The sequence below is a fragment of the Oncorhynchus tshawytscha genome, unplaced genomic scaffold, assembly GCF_018296145.1.
Source record: "Oncorhynchus tshawytscha isolate Ot180627B unplaced genomic scaffold, Otsh_v2.0 Un_contig_2847_pilon_pilon, whole genome shotgun sequence".
NCBI lineage: Eukaryota > Metazoa > Chordata > Actinopteri > Salmoniformes > Salmonidae > Oncorhynchus > Oncorhynchus tshawytscha.
The window spans coordinates 52,948-77,589 of record NW_024609148.1 but is presented as its reverse complement, the minus strand read 5'-3'; the positions used below and the strand labels follow the sequence as shown (position 1 = coordinate 77,589).

The 24,642-nt window shown below is 44.5% G+C and overlaps 1 protein-coding gene across 2 annotated transcripts in view; it reads left to right on the top strand.

The window, feature by feature from the left end:
- Positions 1-9,854: 9,854 nt before the first annotated feature.
- The window catches only part of LOC112240942, a 28,836-nt gene continuing 14,048 nt past the window's right edge, over positions 9,855-24,642 (top strand). Inside the window, exons 1-2 of one of the 2 annotated variants that reach the window (XM_042314344.1) lie at positions 9,855-10,395; positions 10,532-10,655. In XM_042314344.1, the coding sequence (XP_042170278.1) occupies positions 10,568-10,655 (88 nt within the window). In that variant the 5' untranslated portion in view covers positions 9,855-10,395; positions 10,532-10,567. Of the gene's footprint in view, positions 10,396-10,531; positions 10,656-14,797; positions 15,060-24,642 lie in introns of those variants that run through there. The other variant, XM_042314343.1, reaches the window with a different exon arrangement.

The following is a 24,642-nucleotide window of genomic DNA, read 5'->3' as shown; positions in this document are numbered from 1 at the left end:
TCCTGGAGGGCAGGTAGTTTGCCCCGGTGATGCGTTGTGCAGACCTCACTACCCTCTGGAGAGCCTTACGGTTGAGGGCGGTGCAGTTGCCATACCAGGCGGTGATACAGCCCGCCAGGATGCTCTCGATTGTGCATCTGTAGAAGTTTGTGAGTGCTTTTGGTGACAAGCCGAATTTCTTCAGCCTCCTGAGGTTGAAGAGGCGCTGCTGCGCCTTCTTCACGATGCTGTCTGTGTGAGTGGACCAATTCAGTTTGTCTGTGATGTGTATGCCGAGGAACTTAAAACTTGCTACCCTCTCCACTACTGTTCCATCGATGTGGATGGGGGTGTTCCCTCTGCTGTTTTCTGAAGTCCACAATCATCTCCTTAGTTTTGTTGACGTTGAGTGTGAGGTTATTTTCCTGACACCACACTCCGAGGGCCCTCACCTCCTCCCTGTAGGCCGTCTCGTCGTTGTTGGTAATCAAGCCTACCACTGTTGTGTCGTCCGCAAACTTGATGATTGAGTTGGAGGCGTGCGTGGCCACGCAGTCGTGGGTGAACAGGGAGTACAGGAGAGGGCTCAGAACGCACCCTTGTGGGGCCCCAGTGTTGAGGATCAGCGGGGAGGAGATGTTGTTGCCTACCCTCACCACCTGGGGGCGGCCCGTCAGGAAGTCCAGTACCCAGTTGCACAGGGCGGGGTCGAGACCCAGGGTCTCGAGCTTGATGACGAGCTTGGAGGGTACTATGGTGTTGAATGCCGAGCTGTAGTCGATGAACAGCATTCTCACATAGGTATTCCTCTTGTCCAGATGGGTTAGGGCAGTGTGCAGTGTGGTTGAGATTGCATTGTCTGTGGACCTATTTGGGCGGTAAGCAAATTGGAGTGGGTCTAGGGTGTCAGGTAGGGTGGAGGTGATATGGTCCTTGACTAGTCTCTCAAAGCACTTCATGATGACGGATGTGAGTGCTACGGGGCGGTAGTCGTTTAGCTCAGTTACCTTAGCTTTCTTGGGAACAGGAACAATGGTGGCCTTCTTGAAGCATGTGGGAACAGCAGACTGGTATAGGGATTGATTGAATATGTCCGTAAACACACCGGCCAGCTGGTCTGCGCATGCTCTGAGGGCGCGGCTGGGGATGCCGTCTGGGCCTGCAGCCTTGCGAGGGTTAACACGTTTAAATGTCTTACTCACCTCGGCTGCAGTGAAGGAGAGACCGCATGTTTTCGTTGCAGGCCGTGTCAGTGGCACTGTATTGTCCTCAAAGCGGGCAAAAAAGTTATTTAGTCTGCCTGGGAGCAAGACATCCTGGTCCGTGACTGGGCTGGATTTCTTCCTGTAGTCCGTGATTGACTGTAGACCCTGCCACATGCCTCTTGTGTCTGAGCCGTTGAATTGAGATTCTACTTTGTCTCTGTACTGGCGCTTAGCTTGTTTGATAGCCTTGCGGAGGGAATAGCTGCACTGTTTATATTCAGTCATGTTACCAGACACCTTGCCCTGATTAAAAGTAGTGGTTCACGCTTTCAGTTTCACACGAATGCTGCCATCAATCCACGGTTTCTGGTTAGGGAATGTTTTAATCGTTGCTATGGGAACGACATCTTCAACGCACGTTCTAATGAACTCGCACACCGAATCAGCGTATTCGTCAATGTTGTTGTCTGACGCAATACGAAACATCTCCCAGTCCACGTGATGGAAGCAGTCTTGGAGTGTGGAGTCAGCTTGGTCGGACCAGCGTTGGACAGACCTCAGCGTGGGAGCCTCTTGTTTTAGTTTCTGTCTGTAGGCAGGGATCAACAAAATGGAGTCGTGGTCAGCTTTTCCGAAAAGGGGGCGGGGCAGGGCCCTATATGCGTCGCGGAAGTTAGAGTAACAATGATCCAGGGTCTTTCCACCCCTGGTTGCGCAATCGATATGCTGATAAAATTTAGGGAGTCTTGTTTTCAGATTAGCCTTGTTAAAATCCCCAGCTACAATGAATACAGCCTCTGGATAAATCGTTTCCAGTTTGCAGAGAGTTAAATAAAGTTCGTTCAGAGCCATCAATGTGTCTGCTAGCTGCATGGAATCCACTCCGTTGTCCTGGTTGTAAGGCAGAACACAGGATCCGCGTCGCGAAAAACATATTCTTGGTCGTACTGATGGTGAGTTGACGCTGATCTTATATTCAGTAGTTCTTCTCGACTGTATGTAATGAAACCTAAGATGACCTGGGGTACTAGTGGAAGAAATAACACGTAAAAAAACAAAAAACTGCATAGTTTCCTAGGAACGCGAAGCGAGGCGGCCATCTCTGTCGGCGCCGGAAGTACTTAGAAACTAAGGGGTGTGGTTTTAGAAGCTAAGTGTTATGTCTTAGAAACTAAGGGGTGTGGTTATAGAAGCTAAGGGGTGTGGTTTTAGGAACTAAGGGGTGTGATTTTAGAAGCTAAGGGGTGTGGTTTTAGAAACTAAGGGGTGTGGTTTATAAGCTAAGGGGTGTGGTTTTAGAAACTAAGGGGTGTGGTTGTTACGTTCCCCAGATTATGTGTTGTAGTTTGTGTATTTACATGTGTTTATTTCAGGAAATGGCTACCTGAAATCCCTCAAGCAGCTGATTGGTCGACTCCAGGGCTAATTGGAGAGCTGACCCCGCCCCCTCGTCAAGACGCAGCTGTCTCCAATTACCCATTCCTTCTGACACTATATAAAAGCCAGTGTTCTGTTCAGGGGGGAGATCTCTTCTTTTTGGAGGTAGAGATTTTGCTGGAGGTAGGGATTGCTGAGATTGATTGTGATAGAGGTTGATTTTGTTGGAAAGTGGTATGTTCTGTGAGTTTGTTGCTCAGATAGAGCTTATTTGACATCCTTTTGTTTCTTAGTTTGTTTAAAATTGTTTAATATTCTGTTTCATTTGTTCCCAGGGGGAAAGGGGAAGGCACCTAGGGAGTGTTTAGGCAAGAGGCCCGCGGGCATACATATACCCGTAGCATATTCGCTGTCTAGGCACACTAGAAATGCTTGTGCTTCTAGTTCCGACAATGCAGTAATAACGAGCAAGTAATCTAACTAACAATTCCAAAAAAACTACTGTCATACACAGTGTAAGGGGATAAAGAATATGTACATAAGGATATATGAATGAGTGATGGTACAGAGCAGCATAGGCAAGATACAGTAGATGATATCGAGTACAGTATATACATATGAGATAAGTATGTAAACCAAGTGGCATAGTTAAAGTGGCTAGTGATACATGTATTACATAAGGATGCAGTCGATGATATAGAGTACAGTATCTACGTATGCATATGAGATGAACAATGTAGGGTAAGTAACATTATATAAGGTAGCATTGTTTAAAGTGGCTAGCGATACATTTACATCACAGTGCCTTGCGAAAGTATTCGGCCCCCTTGAACTTTGCGACCTTTTGCCACATTTCAGGCTTCAAACATAAAGATATAAAACTGTATTTTTTTTGTGAAGAATCAACAAGTGGGACACAATCATGAAGTGGAACGACATTTATTGGATATTTCAAACTTTTTTAACAAATCAAAAACTGAAAAATTGGGCGTGCAAAATTATTCAGCCCCCTTAAGTTAATACTTTGTAGCGCCACCTTTTGCTGCGATTACAGCTGTAAGTCGCTTGGGGTATGTCTCTATCAGTTTTGCACATCGAGAGACTGAAATTTTTTCCCATTCCTCCTTGCAAAACAGCTCGAGCTCAGTGAGGTTGGATGGAGATCATTTGTGAACAGCAGTTTTCAGTTCTTTCCACAGATTCTCGATTGGATTCAGGTCTGGACTTTGACTTGGCCATTCTAACACCTGGATATGTTTATTTTTTAACCATTCCATTGTAGATTTTGCTTTATGTTTTGGATCATTGTCTTGTTGGAAGACAAATCTCCGTCCCAGTCTCAGGTCTTTTGCAGACTCCATCAGGTTTTCTTCCAGAATGGTCCTGTATTTGGCTCCATCCATCTTCCCATCAATTTTAACCATCTTCCCTGTTCCTGCTGAAGAAAAGCAGGCCCAAACCATGATGCTGCCACCACCATGTTTGACAGTGGGGATGGTGTGGTCAGGGTGATGAGCTGTGTTGCTTTCACGCCAAACATAACGTTTTGCATTGTTGCCAAAAAGTTCAATTTTGGTTTCATTTGACCAGAGCACCTTCTTCCACATGTTTGGTGTGTCTCCCAGGTGGCTTGTGGCAAACTTTAAACGACACTTTTTATGGATATCTTTAAGAAATGGCTTTCTTCTTGCCACTCTTCCATAAAGGCCAGATTTGTGCAATATACGACTGATTGTTGTCCTATGGACATAGTCTCCCACCTCAGCTGTAGATCTCTGCAGTTCATCCAGAGTGATCATGGGCCTCTTGGCTGCATCTCTGATCAGTCTTCTCCTTGTATGAGCTGAAAGTTTAGAGGGACGGCCAGGTCTTGGTAGATTTGCAGTGGTCTGATACTCCTTCCATTTCAATATTATCGCTTGCACAGTGCTCCTTGGGATGTTTAAAGCTTGGGAAATATTTTTGTATCCAAATCCGGCTTTAAACTTCTTCACAACAGTATCTCGGACCTGCCTGGTGTGTTCCTTGTTCTTCATGATTCTCTCTGCGCTTCTAACGGACCTCTGAGACTATCACAGTGCAGGTGCATTTATACGGAGACTTGATTACACACAGGTGGATTGTATTTATCATCGTTAGTCATTTAGGTCAACATTGGATCATTCAGAGATCCTCACTGAACTTCTGGAGAGAGTTTGCTGCACTGAAAGTAAAGGGGCTGAATAATTTTGCACGCCCAATTTTTTAGTTTTTGATTTGTTAAAAAAGTTTGAAATATCCAATAAATGTCGTTCCACTTCATGATTGTGTCCCACTTGTTGTTGATTCTTCACAAAAAAATACAGTTTTATATCTTTATGTTTGAAGCCTGAAATGTGGCAAAAGGTCGCACAGTTCAAGGGGGCCGAATATTTTCGCAAGGCACTGTAGGTCTCTGTCTAATGATAGGCCTGTCTCAAGATAGGCCTCTGTCTCAAGATAGGTCTCTGTCTCATGATAGGTCTCTGTCTCATGATAGGTCTCTGTCTCATGATAGGTCTCTGTCTCATGATAGGTCTCTGTCTCAAGATAGGTCTCTGTCTCAAGATAGGTCTCTGTCTCAAGATAGGTCTCTGTCTCAAGATAGGCCTCTGTCTCAAGATAGGTCTCTGTCTCAAGATAGGCCTCTGTCTCAAGATAGGCCTCTGTCTCAAGATAGGCCTCTGTCTCAAGATAGGCCTCTGTCTCAAGATAGGCCTCTGTCTCAAGATAGGCCTCTGTCTCAAGATAGGCCTCTGTCTCAAGATAGGTCTCTGTCTCAAGATAGGCCTCTGTCTCAAGATAGGCCTCTGTCTCAAGATAGGCCTCTGTCTCAAGATAGGCCTCTGTCTCAAGATAGGCCTCTGTCTCAAGATAGGTCTCTGTCTCAAGATAGGCCTCTGTCTCAAGATAGGCCTCTGTCTCAAGATAGGTATCTGTCTCAAGATAGGTCTCTGTCTCAAGATAGGTCTCTGTCTCATGATAGGTCTCTGTCTCAAGATAGGTCTCTGTCTCATGATAGGTCTCTGTCTCATGATAGGTCTCTGTCTCAAGATAGGTCTCTGTCTCAAGATAGGCCTCTGTCTCAAGATAGGCCTCTGTCTCAAGATAGGCCTCTGTCTCAAGATAGGCCTCTGTCTCAAGATAGGTCTCTGTCTCAAGATAGGCTGTCTCTGTCTCATGATAGGTCTCTGTCTAATGATAGGCCTGTCTCAAGATAGGCCTCTGTCTCAAGATAGGTCTCTGTCTCAAGATAGGTCTCTGTCTCATGATAGGTCTCTGTCTCAAGATAGGCCTGTCTCAAGATAGGTCTCTGTCTAAAGATAGGTCTCTGTCTCAAGTCTTCTCTGTCAAGGATCAAAGTGACATCAAAATTATTGTTTGGTTCTTCATGTTGTGTTTAATGATGTTGCAGTAGGTTGACTTTGACCATGTGCTGCAAGTTAGTCTGGTTGCTAGTCCAACGCTCTAACCACTAGGCTACCCTGCCGCCCCATGTGTTGCTATTTAGGTGTTGCTATCTACAACGACCACCTCAAAGAAGCTGAATATTTTCCAGTGACGTCATGTCGGTGTGAAACCTGTCCGATGCTCGACCCTCCTCTTCCTGTCACAATATGGGTTTCAGAGAAAAGGACCTCGAGCTGAAAACGTTCCACTCCATCGAACCAATCGCTGCTCGTATGTCCTTTCATGGTAAAGTACATCTAGTCATGAACACGGAAATACGCAGCAAAGACCCAGCTACTCTCTGACAATCACCATCAGACCATCAGACCACCAGATGGACTCGTATGGGGACAGTTAAAGAACCCTTTGAGGTTCTAGATTGCACCTTTTTTACGAAGAGTGTATGTGTACGTGCTTTTACTTTGCATCCTATCTTTGTCTATGGAGGATGATGGCATGCTATAGCTCTCTGTTGTTGCCACAGCTCTCTGTTGTTGCTACAGCTCTCTGTTGTTGGTACAGCTCTCTGTTGTTGCCATAGCTCTGTTGTTGCCACAGTTCTCTGTTGTTGCCATAGCTCTCTGTTGTTGCCACAGCTCTCTGTTGTTGCCATAGCTCTCTGTTGTTGCCATAGCTCTCTGTTGTTGCCACAGCTCTCTGTTGTTGCCATAGCTCTGTTGTTGCCATAGCTCTGTTGTTGCCACAGCTCTCTGTTGTTGCCATAGCTCTCTGCTGTTGCCATAGCTCTGTTGTTGCCACAGTTCTCTGTTGTTGCCACAGTTCTCTGTTGTTGCCATAGCTCTCTGTTGTTGCCATAGCTCTGTTGTTGCCATAGCTCTCTGTTGTTGCCATAGCTCTCTGGTGTTGCCATAGCTCTGTTGTTGCCATAGCTCTGTTGTTGCCATAGCTCTGTTGTTGCCATAGCTCTGTTGTTGCCATAGCTCTCTGTTGTTGCCATAGCTCTGTTGTTGCCACAGCTCTCTGTTGTTGCCATAGCTCTGTTGTTGCCATAGCTCTCTGTTGTTGCCATAGCTCTCTGTTGTTGCCATAGCTCTCTGCTGTTGCCATAGCTCTGTTGTTGCCACAGTTCTCTGTTGTTGCCACAGTTCTCTGTTGTTGCCATAGCTCTCTGTTGTTGCCATAGCTCTCTGTTGTTGCCATAGCTCTCTGTTGTTGCCATAGCTCTGTTGTTGCCATAGCTCTCTGTTGTTGCCATAGCTCTCTGTTGTTGCCATAGCTCTGTTGTTGCCATAGCTCTGTTGTTGCCATAGCTCTGTTGTTGCCATAGCTCTGTTGTTGCCATAGCTCTGTTGTTGCCATAGCTCTCTGTTGTTGCCATAGCTCTCTGTTGTTGCCATAGCTCTCTGTTGTTGCCAGCTCTCTGTTTTTGCCATAGCTCTCTGTTGTTGCCACAGCTCTCTGTTGTTGCCATAGCTCTCTGTTGTTGCCATAGCTCTCTGTTGTTGCCATAGCTCTCTGTTGTTGCCATAGCTCTGTTGTTGCCACAGCTCTCTGTTGTTGCCATAGCTCTCTGTTGTTGCCATAGCTCTCTGTTGTTGCCATAGCTCTCTGTTGTTGCCATAGCTCTGTTGTTGCCACAGCTCTCTGTTGTTGATACAGCTCTCTGTTGTTGCCACAGCTCTCTGTTGTTGCCATAGCTCTGTTGTTGCCACAGCTCTCTGTTGTTGCCACAGCTCTCTGTTGTTGCCACAGCTCTCTGTTGTTGCCATAGCTCTCTGTTGTTGCCATAGCTCTGTTGTTGCCACAGCTCTCTGTTGTTGCCACAGCTCTCTGTTGTTGCCATAGCTCTCTGTTGTTGCCATAGCTCTGTTGTTGCCACAGCTCTCTGTTGTTGCCATAGCTCTCTGTTTTTGCCATAGCTCTGTTGTTGCCATAGCTCTGTTGTTGCCACAGCTCTCTGTTGTTGCCATAGCTCTCTGCTGTTGCCATATCTCTGTTGTTGCCACAGTTCTCTGTTGTTGCCACAGTTCTCTGTTGTTGCCATAGCTCTCTGTTGTTGCCATAGCTCTCTGTTGCCATAGCTTGCCATAGCTCTCTGTTGTTGCCATAGCTCTCTGTTGTTGCCATAGCTCTCTGTTGTTGCCATAGCTCTGTTGTTGCCATAGCTCTCTGTTGTTGCCATAGCTCTGTTGTTGCCATAGCTCTGTTGTTGCCATAGCTCTGTTGTTGCCATAGCTCTCTGTTGTTGCCATAGCTCTCTGTTGTTGCCATAGCTCTCTGTTGTTGCCATAGCTCTCTGTTGTTGCCATAGCTCTCTGTTGTTGCCATAGCTCTCTGTTGTTGCCATAGCTCTGTTTGTTGCCATAGCTCTGTTGTTGCCATAGCTCTCTGTTGTTGCCATAGCTCTCCATAGCTCTGTTGTTGCCATAGCTCTCTGTTGTTGCCATAGCTCTGTTGTTGCCATAGCTCTCTGTTGTTGCCATAGCTCTCTGTTGTTGCCACAGCTCTCTGTTGTTGCCATAGCTCTCTGTTGTTGCCATAGCTCTCTGTTGTTGCCATAGCTCTCTGTTGTTGCCACAGCTCTCTGTTGTTGCCATAGCTCTGTTGTTGCCACAGCTCTGTTGTTGTTGTTGCCACAGCTCACTGTTGTTGCCACAGCTCTCTGTTGTTGCCATTGTTGCCATAGCTCTCTGTTGTTGCCAGCTCTCTGTTGTTGCCATAGCTCTGTTGTTGCCACAGCTCTCTGTTGCCACAGCTCTGCCACAGCTCTCTGTTGTTGCCATAGCTCTCTGTTGTTGCCACAGCTCTCTGTTGTTGCCACAGCTCTCTGTTGTTGCCACAGCTCTCTGTTGTTGCCACAGCTCTCTGTTGTTGCCACAGCTCTCTGTTGCCATAGCTCTCTGTTGTTGCCATAGCTCTCTGTTGTTGCCATAGCTCTCTGTTGTTGCCATAGCTCTGTTGTTGCCATAGCTCTGTTGTTGCCACAGCCATCTCTGTTGTTGCCACAGCTCTCTGTTGTTGCCACAGCTCTGTTGTTGCCACAGCTCTCTGTTGTTGCCACAGCTCTTGTTGCTGTTGTTGCCACAGCTCTCTGTTGTTGCCACAGCTCTCTGTTGTTGCCACAGCTCTCTGTTGTTGCCACAGTCTCTGTTGTTGCCATAGCTCTCTGTTGTTGCCATAGCTCTCTGTTGTTGCCATAGCTCTCTGTTGCTTGTTGTTGCCACAGCTCTCTGTTGTTGCCACAGCTCTCTGTTGTTGCCATAGCTCTCTGTTGTTGCCATAGCTCTCTGTTGTTGCCATAGCTCTGTTGTTGCCACAGCTCTCTGTTGTTGCCATAGCTCTCTGTTGTTCTGTTGTTGCCATAGCTCTCTGTTGTTGCCATAGCTCTGTTGTTGCCACAGCTCTCTGTTGTTGCCATAGCTCTTTTGTTGCCATAGCTCTTTGTTGCCATAGCTCTGTTGTTGCCATAGCTCTCTGTTGTTGCCATAGCTCTCTGTTGTTGCCATAGCTCTGTTGTTGCCACAGCTCTCTGTTGTTGCCACAGTTCTCTGTTGTTGCCATAGCTCTCTGTTGTTGCCATAGCTCTCTGTTGTTGCCACAGCTCTGTTGTTGCCATTGCTCCCTATTGTCCTCTGCTACCTGTAGGTGCTGTTTCCTCCAGTCAGTTCATCCTAACACTGTTCCTCTGCTACCTGTAGGTGCTGTTTCCTCCAGTCAGTTCATCCTAACACTGTTCCTCTGCTCTGTAGGTGCTGTTTCCTCAGTTCATCCTAACACTGTTTACCTGTAGGTGCAGTCAGTTCATCCTAACACTCTGTGCTGTTTCCTCCAGTCAGTTCCTGTGTTCCTCTGCTACCTGCTGTTTCCTCCAGTCAGTTCATCCTAACACTGTTCCTCTGCTACCTGTAGGTGCTGTTTCCTCCAGTCAGTTCATCCTAACACTGTTCCTCTGCTACCTGTAGGTGCTGTTTCCTCCAGTCAGTTCATCCTAACACTGTTCCTCTGCTACCTGTAGGTGCTGTTTCCTCCAGTCAGGATGGGATCTCTGCAGCAGAGGTAGAGCTGAGAGTCAGACCAGGAGACAACATCACTCTCTATAGTGACTGTAGAACAACAAGTGAAATGTACACAGTCTGGTTCAGGAATTGTTCACATGAGCACCAGCCTCCTCTTGTTATTACATATTATAACCGTTTGTCATCTCATTTCCTCAATCCTCTCCCTCGGTATACAATGTTCTGGAACCACTATAACATGTCCTATGATCTACTGATTGAGAACATCACTGAATCTGACCTGGGACTCTACTACTGTGGGACTATAGAGAGAAATATGGAGAATGAGCAACGTATTGAACAGACAAATGTCTACCACTATGGACATGTCATGAGAAGGCTTTCATTTGGTAAAATCAAAATAATTCTCTATTTACTTAATGGCTGTATATTTGATTGCGGTATAGCATGTCTGGTTTCCTTGAATGAAAGGAGAATGAGCTCTATGATCATAGTCCTCCATTTATTCCTGTGTGTTTTGTTCAGATGCCAGAACACCTGATGTAGACTGGTCTGTGTTGGATGTTGCTGTTCAGTCTGTGTCCTGTGTCTGCTCTCCTCTCCTCTCTCCTCTCCTCTGCCTGTGTCTACTCCTTCTGCAGAACAACAGGTAAACTCACTCCCTCAGTCAGGATTTGATTTGATTTGATTTGATTTGATTCACTTAATCACTCATTCATGTTTTAAGTCTGGGTAATACTAATCAGTCTAACATATTATTTAAATAATTACCTACGATTTTAACAACAATATGTAAACATCTTCTAACTTTTCACTGATGTGTCCTAGTTTGACCTCAAACTTGTTGTTTAATTGGTGATAACTCTTCCTCTGCAGCTCCAACTGAGACTCAGATTCCTCTGAACAGGACGACCACCAGGGAAGTGACAGCAGAGAGCAGACTACAGTCAGAGTGGGTGTTGTAGTTTTATTTTGGGTAGCCATCTTGATTTGAAGTCCATATGTTTGGTAACCCAGCCTGAGTCAAAGAGTATTTTCAATGGCAGATAGAATCATTTATAACAGAAGTTACAAAGAAACTACAAGTCATGTATAATCCTAACATATGATGATAAATCATTCATATTAAAATATGATTAATAGAATATCTCTCTCGTCCTTTTTCTCTCTCTGATTCAGAACCTTCGCACCCATCAATACCATCAGAGTGAGACCTATGCCAACCATCAATACCAGCAGAGTATGAGACCTATACCAGTCATCAATACCAGCAGAGTCAGACCTAACCATTCATCAATACCAGCAGTGTGAGACCTACACCAGCCATCAATACATCAGAGGGAGACCTATACCATCAGAGGAGACCTATACCAGCCATCAATACATCAGATGAGACCTACCATCAGCAGAGTGAGACCTATACCAGCCATCAATACCAGCAGAGTGAGAGACCATCCATCAATACCATCAGTGTGAGACCATACAATACCAGCAGAGTGTGAGACCTATACCACCCATCAATACCAGCAGAGTGAGACCTATACCATCCATCAATACCAGCAGAGTGTGAGACCTATACCACCCATCAATACCAGCAGAGTGAGACCTATACCATCCATCAATACCAGCAGAGTGTGAGACCTATACCATCCATCAATACCAGCAGAGTGTGAGACCTATACCAGCCATCAATACCAGCAGAGTGAGACCTACCAGCAGAGTGAGACCTGAGATCAATACCAGCAGAGTGAGACCTATACCAGCCATCAATACCAGCAGAGTGAGACCTATACCATCCATCAATACCAGCAGAGTGAGACCTATACCAGCCATCAATACCAGCAGAGTGAGACCTATACCATCCATCAATACCAGCAGAGTGAGACCTATACCATCCATCAATACCAGCAGAGTGAGACCTATACCATCCATCAATACCAGCAGAGTGAGACCTATACCATCCATCAATACCAGCAGAATACCAGCAGAGTGAGACCTATACCAGCCATCAATACCAGCAGAGTGAGACCTATACCAGTCCATCAATACCAGCAGAGTGAGACCTATACCATCCATCAATACCAGCAGAGACCTGCCATCAATACCAGCAGAGACCTATACCAGCCATCAATACCAGCAGAGTGAGACCTATAGCATCAATACCAGCAGTGAGAGACCTATACCATCCATCAATACCAGCAGAGTGAGACCTATACCAGCCATCAATACCAGCAGAGTGAGACCTATACCATCCATCAATACCAGCAGAGTGAGACCTATACCATCCATCAATACCAGCAGAGTGAGTCCTATACCAGCTATCAATACCAGCAGAGAGTGAGACCTATACCATCCATCAATACCAGCAGAGTGAGACCTATACCAGCCATCAATACCAGCAGAGTGAGACCTATACCATCCATCAATACCAGCAGAGTGAGACCTATACCAGCCATCAATACCAGCAGAGTGAGACCTATACCAGCCATCAATACCAGCAGAGTGAGACCTATACCAGCCATCAATACCAGCAGAGTGAGACCTATACCAGCCATCAATACCAGCAGAGTGAGACCTATACCAGCCATCAATACCAGCAGAGTGAGACCTATACCAGAGTGAGACCATCAATCAATACCAGCAGAGTGAGACCTATACCAGCCATCAATACCAGCAGAGTGAGACCTATACCAGCAGAGTGAGACCTATCCATCAATCAATACCAGCAGAGTGAGACCTCCATCAATACCATATACCATCCATCAATACCAGCAGAGTGAGACATGAGACCTATACCATACCAGCAGCAGAGTGAGACCTGAGACCTATACCAGCCATCAATACCAGCAGAGTGAGACAGAGTGAGAGTCCATCAATACCAGCAAAGTGAGACCTATACCATCCATCAATACCAGCAGAGTGAGACCTATACCAGTCATCAATACCAGCATCAATCACCAGCAGAGTGAGACCTATACCAGCCATCAATACCAGCAGAGTGAGACAACCATCCATCAATACCAGCAGAGTGAGACCTATACCATCCATCAATACCAGCAGAGTGAGACCTATACCAGTCATCAATACCAGCAGAGTGAGACCTATACCATCCATCAATACCAGCAGAGTGAGACCTATACCATCCATCAATACCAGCCATCAATACCAGCAGAGTGAGACCTATACCATCCATCAATACCAGCAGAGTGAGACCTATACCATCCATCAATACCAGCAGAGTGAGACCTATACCATCCATCAATACCAGCAGAGTGAGACCTATACCATCCATCAATACCAGCAGAGAGACCTATACCAGCCATCAATACCAGCAGAGTGAGACCTATACCATCCATCAATACCAGCAGAGTGAGACCTATACCATCATCAATACCAGCAGAGTGAGACCTATACCAGCATCAATAGCAAAGAGTGAGACCTATACCATCCATCAATACCAGCAGAGTGAGACCTATACCAGTCATCAATACCAGCAAAGAGTGAGACCTATACCATCCATCAATACCAGCAGAGTGAGACCTATACCAGCCATCAATACCAGCAGAGTGAGACCTATACCATCCATCAATACCAGCAGAGTGAGACCTATACCATCCATCAATACCAGCAGAGTGAGACCTATACCAGTCATCAATACCAGCAGAGTGAGACCTCCATCAATACCAGCAGAGTGAGACCTATACCAGTCATCAATACCAGCAGAGTGAGACCTATACCAGTCCAATCCATGAGACCTATACCATCCATCAATACCAGCAGAGTGAGACCTATACCAGTCATCAATACCAGCAAAGAGTGAGACCTATACCATCCATCAATACCAGCAGAGTGAGACCTATACCAGCCATCAATACCAGCAGAGTGAGACCTATACCATCCATCAATACCAGCAGAGTGAGACCTATACCATCCATCAATACCAGCAGAGTGAGACCTATACCAGTCATCAATACCAGCAGAGTGAGACCTATACCATCCATCAATACCAGCAGAGTGTGAGACCTATACCATCCATCAATATATATAAGCCAGATACTTATAAATACCAGATAGTGCCATTCTATGTGTCTAAACTCTGCCACTATTACCATCCATCAATACAGGCAACTATAATATATATAATAGTCTTTGTGGTTAGGCCCTCCACTGTTGTGAGAGTGGGCTTGCAGGCTGGGTCTGAGTCAGACAGAAACTAGATAAAGAGAAGTAACCACTGTCTGGTTTTGACATGTTGATATTGTGTGACAGTGGTCAATGCTAATGAATTCAGAGAAGCACTGTACCAGGTTACTTTATAAGGTAACCTCAGCTTATTGATACACACACACATTGACGTAGGTGATCATACCACCAGGTAGTGACCACATGTATATAATCAGCTGTGCCCTTAGGTGGGGTGCAGAACTTACTCTGAAACATAGATGATGTGTTCCCTTTGTCAACTTCTGTCTGCATCAATAAAGGTTTAATTGATTTACTTATAGAAGATATTGTCAGACTGCTGATTTCACCAATAAGCCAATGATTGACAAGGAACACAGTGAAATGCGTACATCCAAGACCATAGCCAACAATGCAGTGTAAAGAAAAATAATATTTAAATAAAAAAATAGATAGGTAAAAAATATATTTTTTAATGGGGATTGTTTTATAATGCAAATTCGATTTCCGCGGGGACGTGGACATCGACCTTAGGGGGCTAAAGGAGCCCTCCCTACACAACCTGTGCAAACAGAGTGACACCGCGTCATATATGGTCCATTCCAAGAATGTAGCCTCACAAAAGTATCTAGAACTCGCACCGTGGTTGCGTTTGCGTTGTGTGGAGCCGCCTAATTAACATTTACCGTCAGTCCTTTAGACGAACAAGCTCAAGTCAAAGGGTGTGAACATGAGAGGACATGGTAGAAGTGTTGCGTCTATTCTTGTATGGTTCTGTACCCAGTATACTAACTAATATCCGCATTACAGCTACATTCACCATCAGACTACGAGATGGACAGGCTGTGTGTCGATCTGATTGCATTCTTAAGTGGGTAAACTTTTGTTTCACTGGGCCTTATTCCTACAGTATAACTAATTTATTTGTGGTTTTACGGTTGACTAGATTTATTGTATTATTGTGATTAAAAATATGACGTTTAAATGTGAAGGGTTGCATTCAATCGAAAAAGCGAAATATCCATTTTAATTTTCTGGTCAATGATGAGTAGATTCTTATTGGCTGAGTGACAGGAGACTAAGATGTTTGCAGCCAGTAGCCTTGCATTGTTCCCCTTCGCTGAATCTTGACTCTCCTTTTCATGAGCTTGTTTACAGAGTTTCCTCTTTCGACCAACAGGAACATATGTCCCAGGCTCCAAACCAAGAGCTCAATACTGAGAGTCCGCATACATACTGTAGTTTCGGTTTGTTCCTAGCAGACTTCCGCAATGCGAAGTGAACGTCTGAGCTCGCATACTCCCTTAAAACACGAAAACAAAGCGGCGATGTTACTGTTTGTTCCTCTTGAGACCACTGAGGTAGGCTTGAGACGACAAAACGCAACAACTTCATCAAAGTAGCCAGAATCAATCGGAGATTAAACAGAAGTCTAAGTCGCGCAATTTGTATGTCTAACAAATATGTTTGGTGCAGTATTTCTCAGGTGAAAAAATGTAATCTGTCTAATGACGAGAACAAAACCATCACTACTGTTGACAATTTCCCTCCCAACGAAAGAGCGTAGACTTCGGCTACTTAAACTTCAGTTTGCCTCATAGAGAATGATAGAGTTCTGTAGTGGCCAAAAGGCCATTGTAGCGTGGTCATCGCCATTGAGGGCTTCCATCATTGTTCCACCATTTTAAAGTGGTCAACTGCTTCGGGATTTCAATGGGTTGTAGCCTCAATGGCGCTACCCGTGCTGTCACAGATATAAAGATGAGTCTTCTATCTATCTCTATGTCTTGCCTCAAGAAAAAAATGTGTTGCGAACTAATGCTGACTTCAAGTGCTCTTCGGGCGCATGCCACAAATAGTTGACTTCAAATCTTCCCTCATTGGTCGAGACGGGTGTCTGTCATCATGACATGGCACTTTGGGGTGGACCCACCTGTCTCCATCAATAAAAGAAGACTTGAAATTAACAAGATAGTACACATTGTTGGATTACTTCATGGAGCAAAACATGTATTTATTTGAATAAGGAAGCATCTTCTAAAATCGAACGGACCCCTTCACACTGGCATTTTATGAGACTAAACTAAACCATACTATTACATTTTGAGACTAAACTAGACTATTACATTTTATGAGACTAAACTAGACTAGACTATTACATTTTGAGACTAAACTAGACTATTACATTTTATGAGACTAAACTAAACCATACTATTACATTTTATGAGACTAAACTAAACCATACTATTACATTTTGAGACTAAACTAGACTTACATTTTATGAGACTAAACTAGACTAGACTATTACATTTTCTGAGACTAAACTAGACTAGACTATTACATTTTATGAGACTAAACTGGACTAGACTATTACATTTTATGAGACTAAACTAGACTAGACTATTACATTTTATGAGACTAAACTGGACTAGACTATTACATTTTATGAGACTAAACTAAACTAGACTATTACATTTTATGAGACTAAACTAGACTATTACATTTTATGAGACTAAACTAGACTAGACTATTACATTTTCTGAGACTAAACTAGACTAGACTATTACATTTTATGAGACTAAACTGGACTAGACTATTACATTTTATGAGACTAAACTAGACTAGACTATTACATTTTATGAGACTAAACTGGACTAGACTATTACAGAAGCTAAGAAGCTAACTAGCTACAAGCTATTTAGTCATTGTTAACTTTTTTTTCAACCTGGATAACACTCGCCAGTCCAGCTTCCCTGCCCCATCCACCGCTGCCCCCTGGACACTGATCTCTTGGCTACATAGCTGATGCACTCTGGACTGTCCATTAATCACAGTACTCCATTCTGCTTGTTTATGTTTTATCTGTCGGCCCCGTTGCCTAGTCAACGCCATTTTACCTGCTGTTGTTGTGCTAGCTGATTAGCTGTTGTCTCACCTACTGTTTAAGCTAGCTTTCCCAATTCAACACCTGTGATTACTGTATGCCTCGCTGTATGTCTCTCTCAAATGTCAATATGCCTTGTATACTGTTGCTCAGGTTAGTTATCATTGTTCTAGTTCACAATGGAGCCCCTAGTTCTACTCTTCATACCCCTGATAACTCCTTTGTCCCACCTCCCACACATGCGGTGACCTCACCCATTACAACCAGCATGTCCAGAGACACAACCTCTCTCATCATCACCCAGTGCCTGGGCTTACCCCCGCTGTACCCGCACCCCACCATACCCCTGTCTGCGCATTATGCCCTGAATATATTCTACCATGCCCAGAAACCTGCTCCTCTTATTCTCTGTCCCCAACGCTCTAGGCGACCAGTTTTGATAGCCTTTAGCCGCACCCTCATACTACTCCTTCTCTGTTCCGCGGGTGATGTGGAGGTAAACCCAGGCCCTGCATGTCCCCAGGCACCCTCATTTGTTGACTTCTGTGATCGAAAAAGCCTTGGTTTCATGCATGTCAACATCAGAAGCCTCCTCCCTAAGTTTGTTTTACTCACTGCTCTAGCACACTCTGCTAACCCTGATGTCCTTGCTGTGTCTGAATCCTGGCTCAGGAAGGCCACCAAAAATTCAGAGATTTCCATACCCAACTATAACATCTTCCGTCAAGATAGAACTGCTAAAGGGGGAGGAGTTGCAGTCTACTGCAGAGAGAGCCTGCAAAGTAATGTCATACTTTCCAGGTCCATACCCAAACAGTTCGAACTACTAATTTTGAAAATTACTCTCTCCAGAAATAAGTCTCTCACTGTTGCCGCCTGCTACCGACCCCCCCTCAGCCCCCAGCTGTGCCCTGGACACCATTTGTGAATTGATCGCCCCCCATCTAGCCTCAGAGTTTGTTCTGTTAGGTGACCTAAACTGGGATATGCTTAACACCCCGCCAGTCCTACAATCTAAGCTAGATGCCCTCAATCTCACACAAATCATCAAGGAACCCACCAGGTACAACCCTAACTCTGTAAACAAGGGCACCCTCATAGACGTCATCCTGACCAACTGGCCCTCCAAATACACCTCCGCTGTCTTCAACCAGGATCTCAGCGATCACTGCCTCATTGCCTGTATCCGCTACGGAGCCGCAGTCAAACGACCACCCCTCATCACTGTCAAACGCTCCCTAAAACACTTCTGTGAGCAGGCCTTTCTAATCGACCTGGCCCGGGTATCCTGGAAGGACATTGACCTCATCCCGTCAGTTGAGGATGCCTGGTCATTCTTTAAAAGTAACTTCCTCACCATTTTAGATAAGCATGCTCCGTTCAAAAAATGCAGAACTAAGAACAGATACAGTCCTTGGTTCACCCCAGACCTGACTGCCCTCGACCAGCACAAAAACATCCTGTGGCGGACTGCAATAGCATCAAATAGTCCCCGGGATATGCAACTGTTCAGGGAAGTCCGGAACCAATACACACAGTCGGTCAGGAAAGCTAAGGCCAGCTTCTTCAGGCAGAAGTTTGCATCCTGTAGCTCCAACTCCAAAAAGTTCTGGGACACTGTGAAGTCCATGGAGAACAAGAGCACCTCCTCCCAGCTGCCCACTGCACTGAGGCTAGGTAACACGGTCACCACCGATAAATCCATGATTATCGAAAACTTCAATAAGCATTTCTCAACGGCTGGCCATGCCTTCCGCCTGGCTACTCCAACCTCGGCCAACAGCTCTGCCCCCGGCAGCTCCTCGCCCAAGCCTCTCCAGGTTCTCCTTTACCCAAATCCAGATAGCAGATGTTCTGAAAGAGCTGCAAAACCTGGACCCGTACAAATCAGCTGGGCTTGACAATCTGGACCCCCTATTTCTGAAACTTTCCGCCGCCATTGTCGCAACCCCTATTACCAGCCTGTTCAACCTCTCTTTCATATCGTCTGAGATCCCCAAGGATTGGAAAGCTGCCGCAGTCATCCCCCTCTTCAAAGGGGGAGACACCCTGGACCCAAACTGTTACAGACCTATATCCATCCTGCCCTGCCTATCTAAGGTCTTCGAAAGCCAAGTCAACAAACAGGTCACTGACCATCTCGAATCCCACCGTACCTTCTCCGCTGTGCAATCTGGTTTCCGAGCCGGTCACGGGTGCACCTCAGCAACAATCAAGGTACTAAACGATATCATAACCGCCATCGATAAAAGACAGTACTGTGCAGCCGTCTTCATTGACCTTGCCAAGGCTTTCGACTCTGTCAATCACCATATTCTTATCGGCAGACTCAGTAGCCTCGGTTTTTCGGATGACTGCCTTGCCTGGTTCACCAATTACTTTGCAGACAGAGTTCAGTGTGTCAAATCGGAGGGCATGCTGTCCGGTCCTCTGGCAGTCTCTATGGGGGTGCCACAGGGTTCAATTCTCGGGCCGACTCTTTTCTCTGTATATATCAATGATGTTGCTCTTGCTGCGGGCGATTCCCTGATCCACCTCTACGCAGACGACACCATTCTATATACTTTCGGCCCGTCATTGGACACTGTGCTATCTAACCTCCAAACAAGCTTCAATGCCATACAACACTCCTTCCGTGGCCTCCAACTGCTCTTAAACGCTAGTAAAACCAAATGCATGCTTTTCAACCGATCGCTGCCTGCACCCGCATGCCCGACTAGCATCACCACCCTGGATGGTTCCGACCTTGAATATGTGGACATCTATAAGTACCTAGGTGTCTGGCTAGACTGCAAAATCTCCTTCCAGACTCATATCAAACATCTCCAATCGAAAATCAAATCAAGAGTCGGCTTTCTATTCGGCAACAAAGCCTCCTTCACTCACGCCTCCAAGCTTACCCTAGTAAAACTGACTATCCTTCCGATCCTCGACTTCGGCGATGTCATCTACAAAATGGCTTCCAACACTCTACTCAGCAAACTGGATGCAGTCTATCACAGTGCCATCCGTTTTGTCACTAAAGCACCTTATACCACCCACCACTGCGACCTGTATGCTCTAGTCGGCTGGCCCTCATTACATATTCGTCGCCAGACCCACTGGCTCCAGGTCATCTACAAGTCCATGCTAGGTAAAGCTCCGCCTTATCTCAGTTCACTGGTCACGATGGCAACACCCATCCGTAGCACGTGCTCCAGCAGGTGTATCTCACTGATCATCCCTAAAGCCAACACCTCATTTGGCCGCCTTTCGTTCCAGTACTCTGCTGCCTGTGACTGGAACGAATTGCAAAATCGCTGAAGTTGGAGACTTTTATCTCCCTCACCAACTTCAAACATCAGCTATCTGAGCAGCTAACCGATCGCTGCTGCTGTACATAGTCTATTGGTAAATAGCCCACCCATTTTCACCTACCTCATCCCCATACTGTTTTTATTTATTTACTTGCTCTTTTGCACACCAATATCTCTACCTGTACATGACCATCTGATCATTTATCACTCCAGTGTTAATCTGCAAAATTGTAATTATTCGCCTACCTCCTCATGCCTTTTGCACACATTGTATATAGACTCCCCCTTTGTTTTCTACTGTGTTATTGACTTGTTAATTGTTTATTCCATGTGTAACTCTGTGTTGTCTGCTCACACTGCTATGCTTTATCTTGGCCAGGTCGCAGTTGCAAATGAGAACTTGTTCTCAACTGGCCTACCTGGTTAAATAAAGGTGAAATAAAAAAATAAAAAATAACATTTTATGAGACTAAACTGGACTAGACTAGTACATTTTATGAGACTAAACTAGACTATTACATTTTATGAGACTAAACTAGACTAGACTATTACATTTTATGAGACTAAACTGGACTAGACTAGTACATTTTATGAGACTAAACTGGACTAGACTATTACATTTTATGAGACTAAACTGGACTAGACTAGTACATTTTATGAGACTAAACTAGACTAGACTATTACATTTTATGAGACTAAACTGGACTAGACTATTACATTTTATGAGACTAAACTGGACTAGACTATTACATTTTATGAGACTAAACTAGACTAGACTATTACATTTTATGAGACTAAACTAGACTAGACTATTACATTTTGAGACTAAACTAGACTATTACATTTTATGAGACTAAACGAGACTAGACTATTACATTTTATGAGACTAAACTAGACTAGACTATTACATTTTATGAGACTAAACTAGACTAGACTATTACATTTTATGAGACTAAACTGGACTAGACTATTACATTTTATGAGACTAAACTGGACTAGACTATTACATTTTATGAGACTAAACTGGACTAGACTATTACATTTTATGAGACTAAACTGGACTAGACTATTACATTTTATGAGACTAAACTGGACTAGACTATTACATTTTATGAGACTAAACTAGACTAGACTATTACATTTTATGAGACTAAACTGGACTAGACTATTACATTTTGAGACTAAACTAGACTATTACATTTTATGAGACTAAACTGGACTAGACTATTACATTTTGAGACTAGACTAGACTATTACATTTTGAGACTAGACTAGACTATTACATTTTATGAGACTAAACAAGACTAGACTATTACATTTTATGACACTACACAAATTGAGGACAAAGACAGTATCACTAAGTCTGGTTGATAATTCTCTGTGTTAAACCAAACCGTACCTCTCCTGTAACTCACAGTAATGGATACCAAACATCTGGTTAAATCACATTATCTGTTTCCAAACACCCAAACTTGTGCTCTAAATAGTAGGCATTTTGACTCTGTGAACAAAACTACATTTTATATAGTAGCACATGTCAAATTAAAACAAATTAAATACGCTTTAAAGGCCACGATGTCGCCACAGGATTTCATCTAGTAGAATTCACTGCACACTATTGAGGAAGAGAATCATCTTTCTTGACCCATGTGACTGACAGCTGTTAATAATGAGCTGAAGGGAAACAATATACCATAATGAACTAGTGGTGGGGATACCACTGCATTCTCAGGATGAGCGTAGTACGCTGCTGTACCATAATGAACTAGTGGTGGGGATACCACTGCATTCTCAGGATGAGGGAAGTATGCTGCTGTACCATAATGCTGTTCCCTCCAGTCAGTTCATCCTAACACTGTTCCTCTGCTACCTGTAGGTGCTGTTTCCTCCAGTCAGTTCATCCTAACACTGTTCCTCTGCTACCTGTAGGTGCTGTTTCCTCCAGTCAGTTCATCCTAACACTGTTCCTCTGCTACCTGTAGGTGCTGTTTCCTCCAGTCAGTTCATCCTAACACTGTTCCTCTGCTCCTTGTAGGTGCTGTGTCCTCCAGGCAGTTCATCCTAACACTGTTCCTCTGCTACCTGTAGGTGCTGTGTCCTCCAGTCAGTTCATCCTAACACTGTTCCTCTGCTACCTGTAGGTGCTGTGTCCTCCAGTCAGTTCATCCTAACACTGTTCCTCTGCTACCTGAAGGTGCTGTGTCCTCCAGTCAGTTCATCCTAACACTGTTCCTCTGCTACCTGTAGGTGCTGTGTCCTCCAGTCAGTTCATCCTAACACTGTTCCTCTGCTACCTGTAGGTGCTGTTTCCTCAGGATGGGATCTCTGCAGCAGAGGTGGAGCTGAGAGTCAGACCAGGAGACAATGTTGTTCTTCATTGTGACATCAAAGACAATATGTTAACAGATTGGTACAGAAACAGCTCCGTTGGGAACAGGAGTCATTTCAGAATGTCCAAATCCAATCCTGTCCGTCGATTCTATTTCCTGTTGCGTTCTCAACAGTTCTATGATCTACTGATAACTAACGTCTCTGAATCTGACCTGGGACTCTACTACTGTGGGAGCTGGCAGAGACCTGTGGTGAACAAGGAAGGGATTCTCAGTGACACAGAAGAAGAGGTTTACTACCATGGAAATGTCATCACCAGACTTTCATTTGGTAAGAAAATACTGTTTCTTGTTTCTTTCTTTAGGTTGCCGTACAAAATACATTTACATATGTTGTTATGCCAGAGAATCAGAATCTCAATGAGAGGCAAGTTTCTTATTTTATGCTTGTGTTTATGTCCAGAAACCCGTCCAACTGAGCCCTCCTCCTCCTCCCCTGATGTAGACTGTGGGGTTAACTCAACTTTTTGTGGCTTCTTTTACCATGTCATTTGTATTTACCATTTGAAAATGTCTACATTTTATTGGTATGGATTTACTATGTTGGATTGAGCTAGTGTTAATGTCTGATTTATAGTTGGTGAATATACCTGTAATAAATATCTTTTTGGAATAAAATTAACTTTTTCAGAGATTATACTGTTCTGTGGCATAATTCACCTGATCACTGATTGATAATGTGGTATAATTAACCTGATTTCACTATGTAACTCTGTTGATAATGTGGTATGTAAATCTATTGATAATGTGGTATAATTAACCTGATTTCACTATGTAACTCTGTTGGGAATGTGGTTGAATGCTTTACTGAGCTACTTTTAGTCAACTTTAACAGAAGGCAAGGTGTTTGTAACTATGGAAACTGCTGTGATTCTGTTCAGCATATGTCTTCCTCTAAAGCCACATCCTTTAGTATCTAAGCCACACACCTCTTAGCATTTAAGCCACACCCTCTTAGCCTATAAACCACACCCTTGTCTAGTCTAAGCCACACCCTCTTAGTATATGAGCCTCTCCTACTAACCTATAAGCCACACCCTTGTCTAGTCTAAGCCACACCCTTTAGTATATGAGCCCCTACTAACCTATAAACCACACCCTTATCTAGTCTAAGCCATCTTAGTATGAGCCTCTCCTACTCTAATGATAATGTGGTAACCTATAAGCCACACCCTTGTCTAGTCTAAGCCAACCCTCTTAGTATATGAGCCTCTCCTACTAACCTATAAACCACACCTACTAAGACTATAAGCCACACCCTCAAACAGAAACCTATCTGAAAGGTTGCTGGAGCCTTTTCAAACAGAATGACCTGACCTGTAACATGGAGGAGACTGTAGTTAACATGGAGGAGACTGTAGTTAACATGGAGGAGACTGTAGTTAACATTACTGTATGGAGGAGACTGTAGTTAACATGGAGAGACTGTAGTTAACATGGAGGAGACTGTAGTTAACATGGAGGAGACTGTAGTTAACATGGAGGAGACTGTAGTTAACATGGAGGAGACTGTAGTTAACATGGAGGAGACTGTAGTTAACATGGAGGAGACTGTAGTTAACATGGAGGAGACTGTAGTGGAGGAGACTAAACATGGAGGAGACTGTAGTTAACATGGAGGAGACTGTAGTTAACATGGAGGAGACTGTAGTTAACATGGAGGAGACTGTAGAGGAGACTGTAGTTAACATGGAGGAGACTGTAGTTAACATGGAGGAGACTTTAACATGGAGGAGACTGTAGTTAACATGGAGGAGACTGTGTTAACATGGAGGAGACTGTAGGGACTGGAAACTTGGTCCTGGGGACCCCAAGACTGTGCCACCATGGAGGAGACTGTAGTTAACATGGAGGAGACTGTAGTTAACATGGAGGAGACTGTAG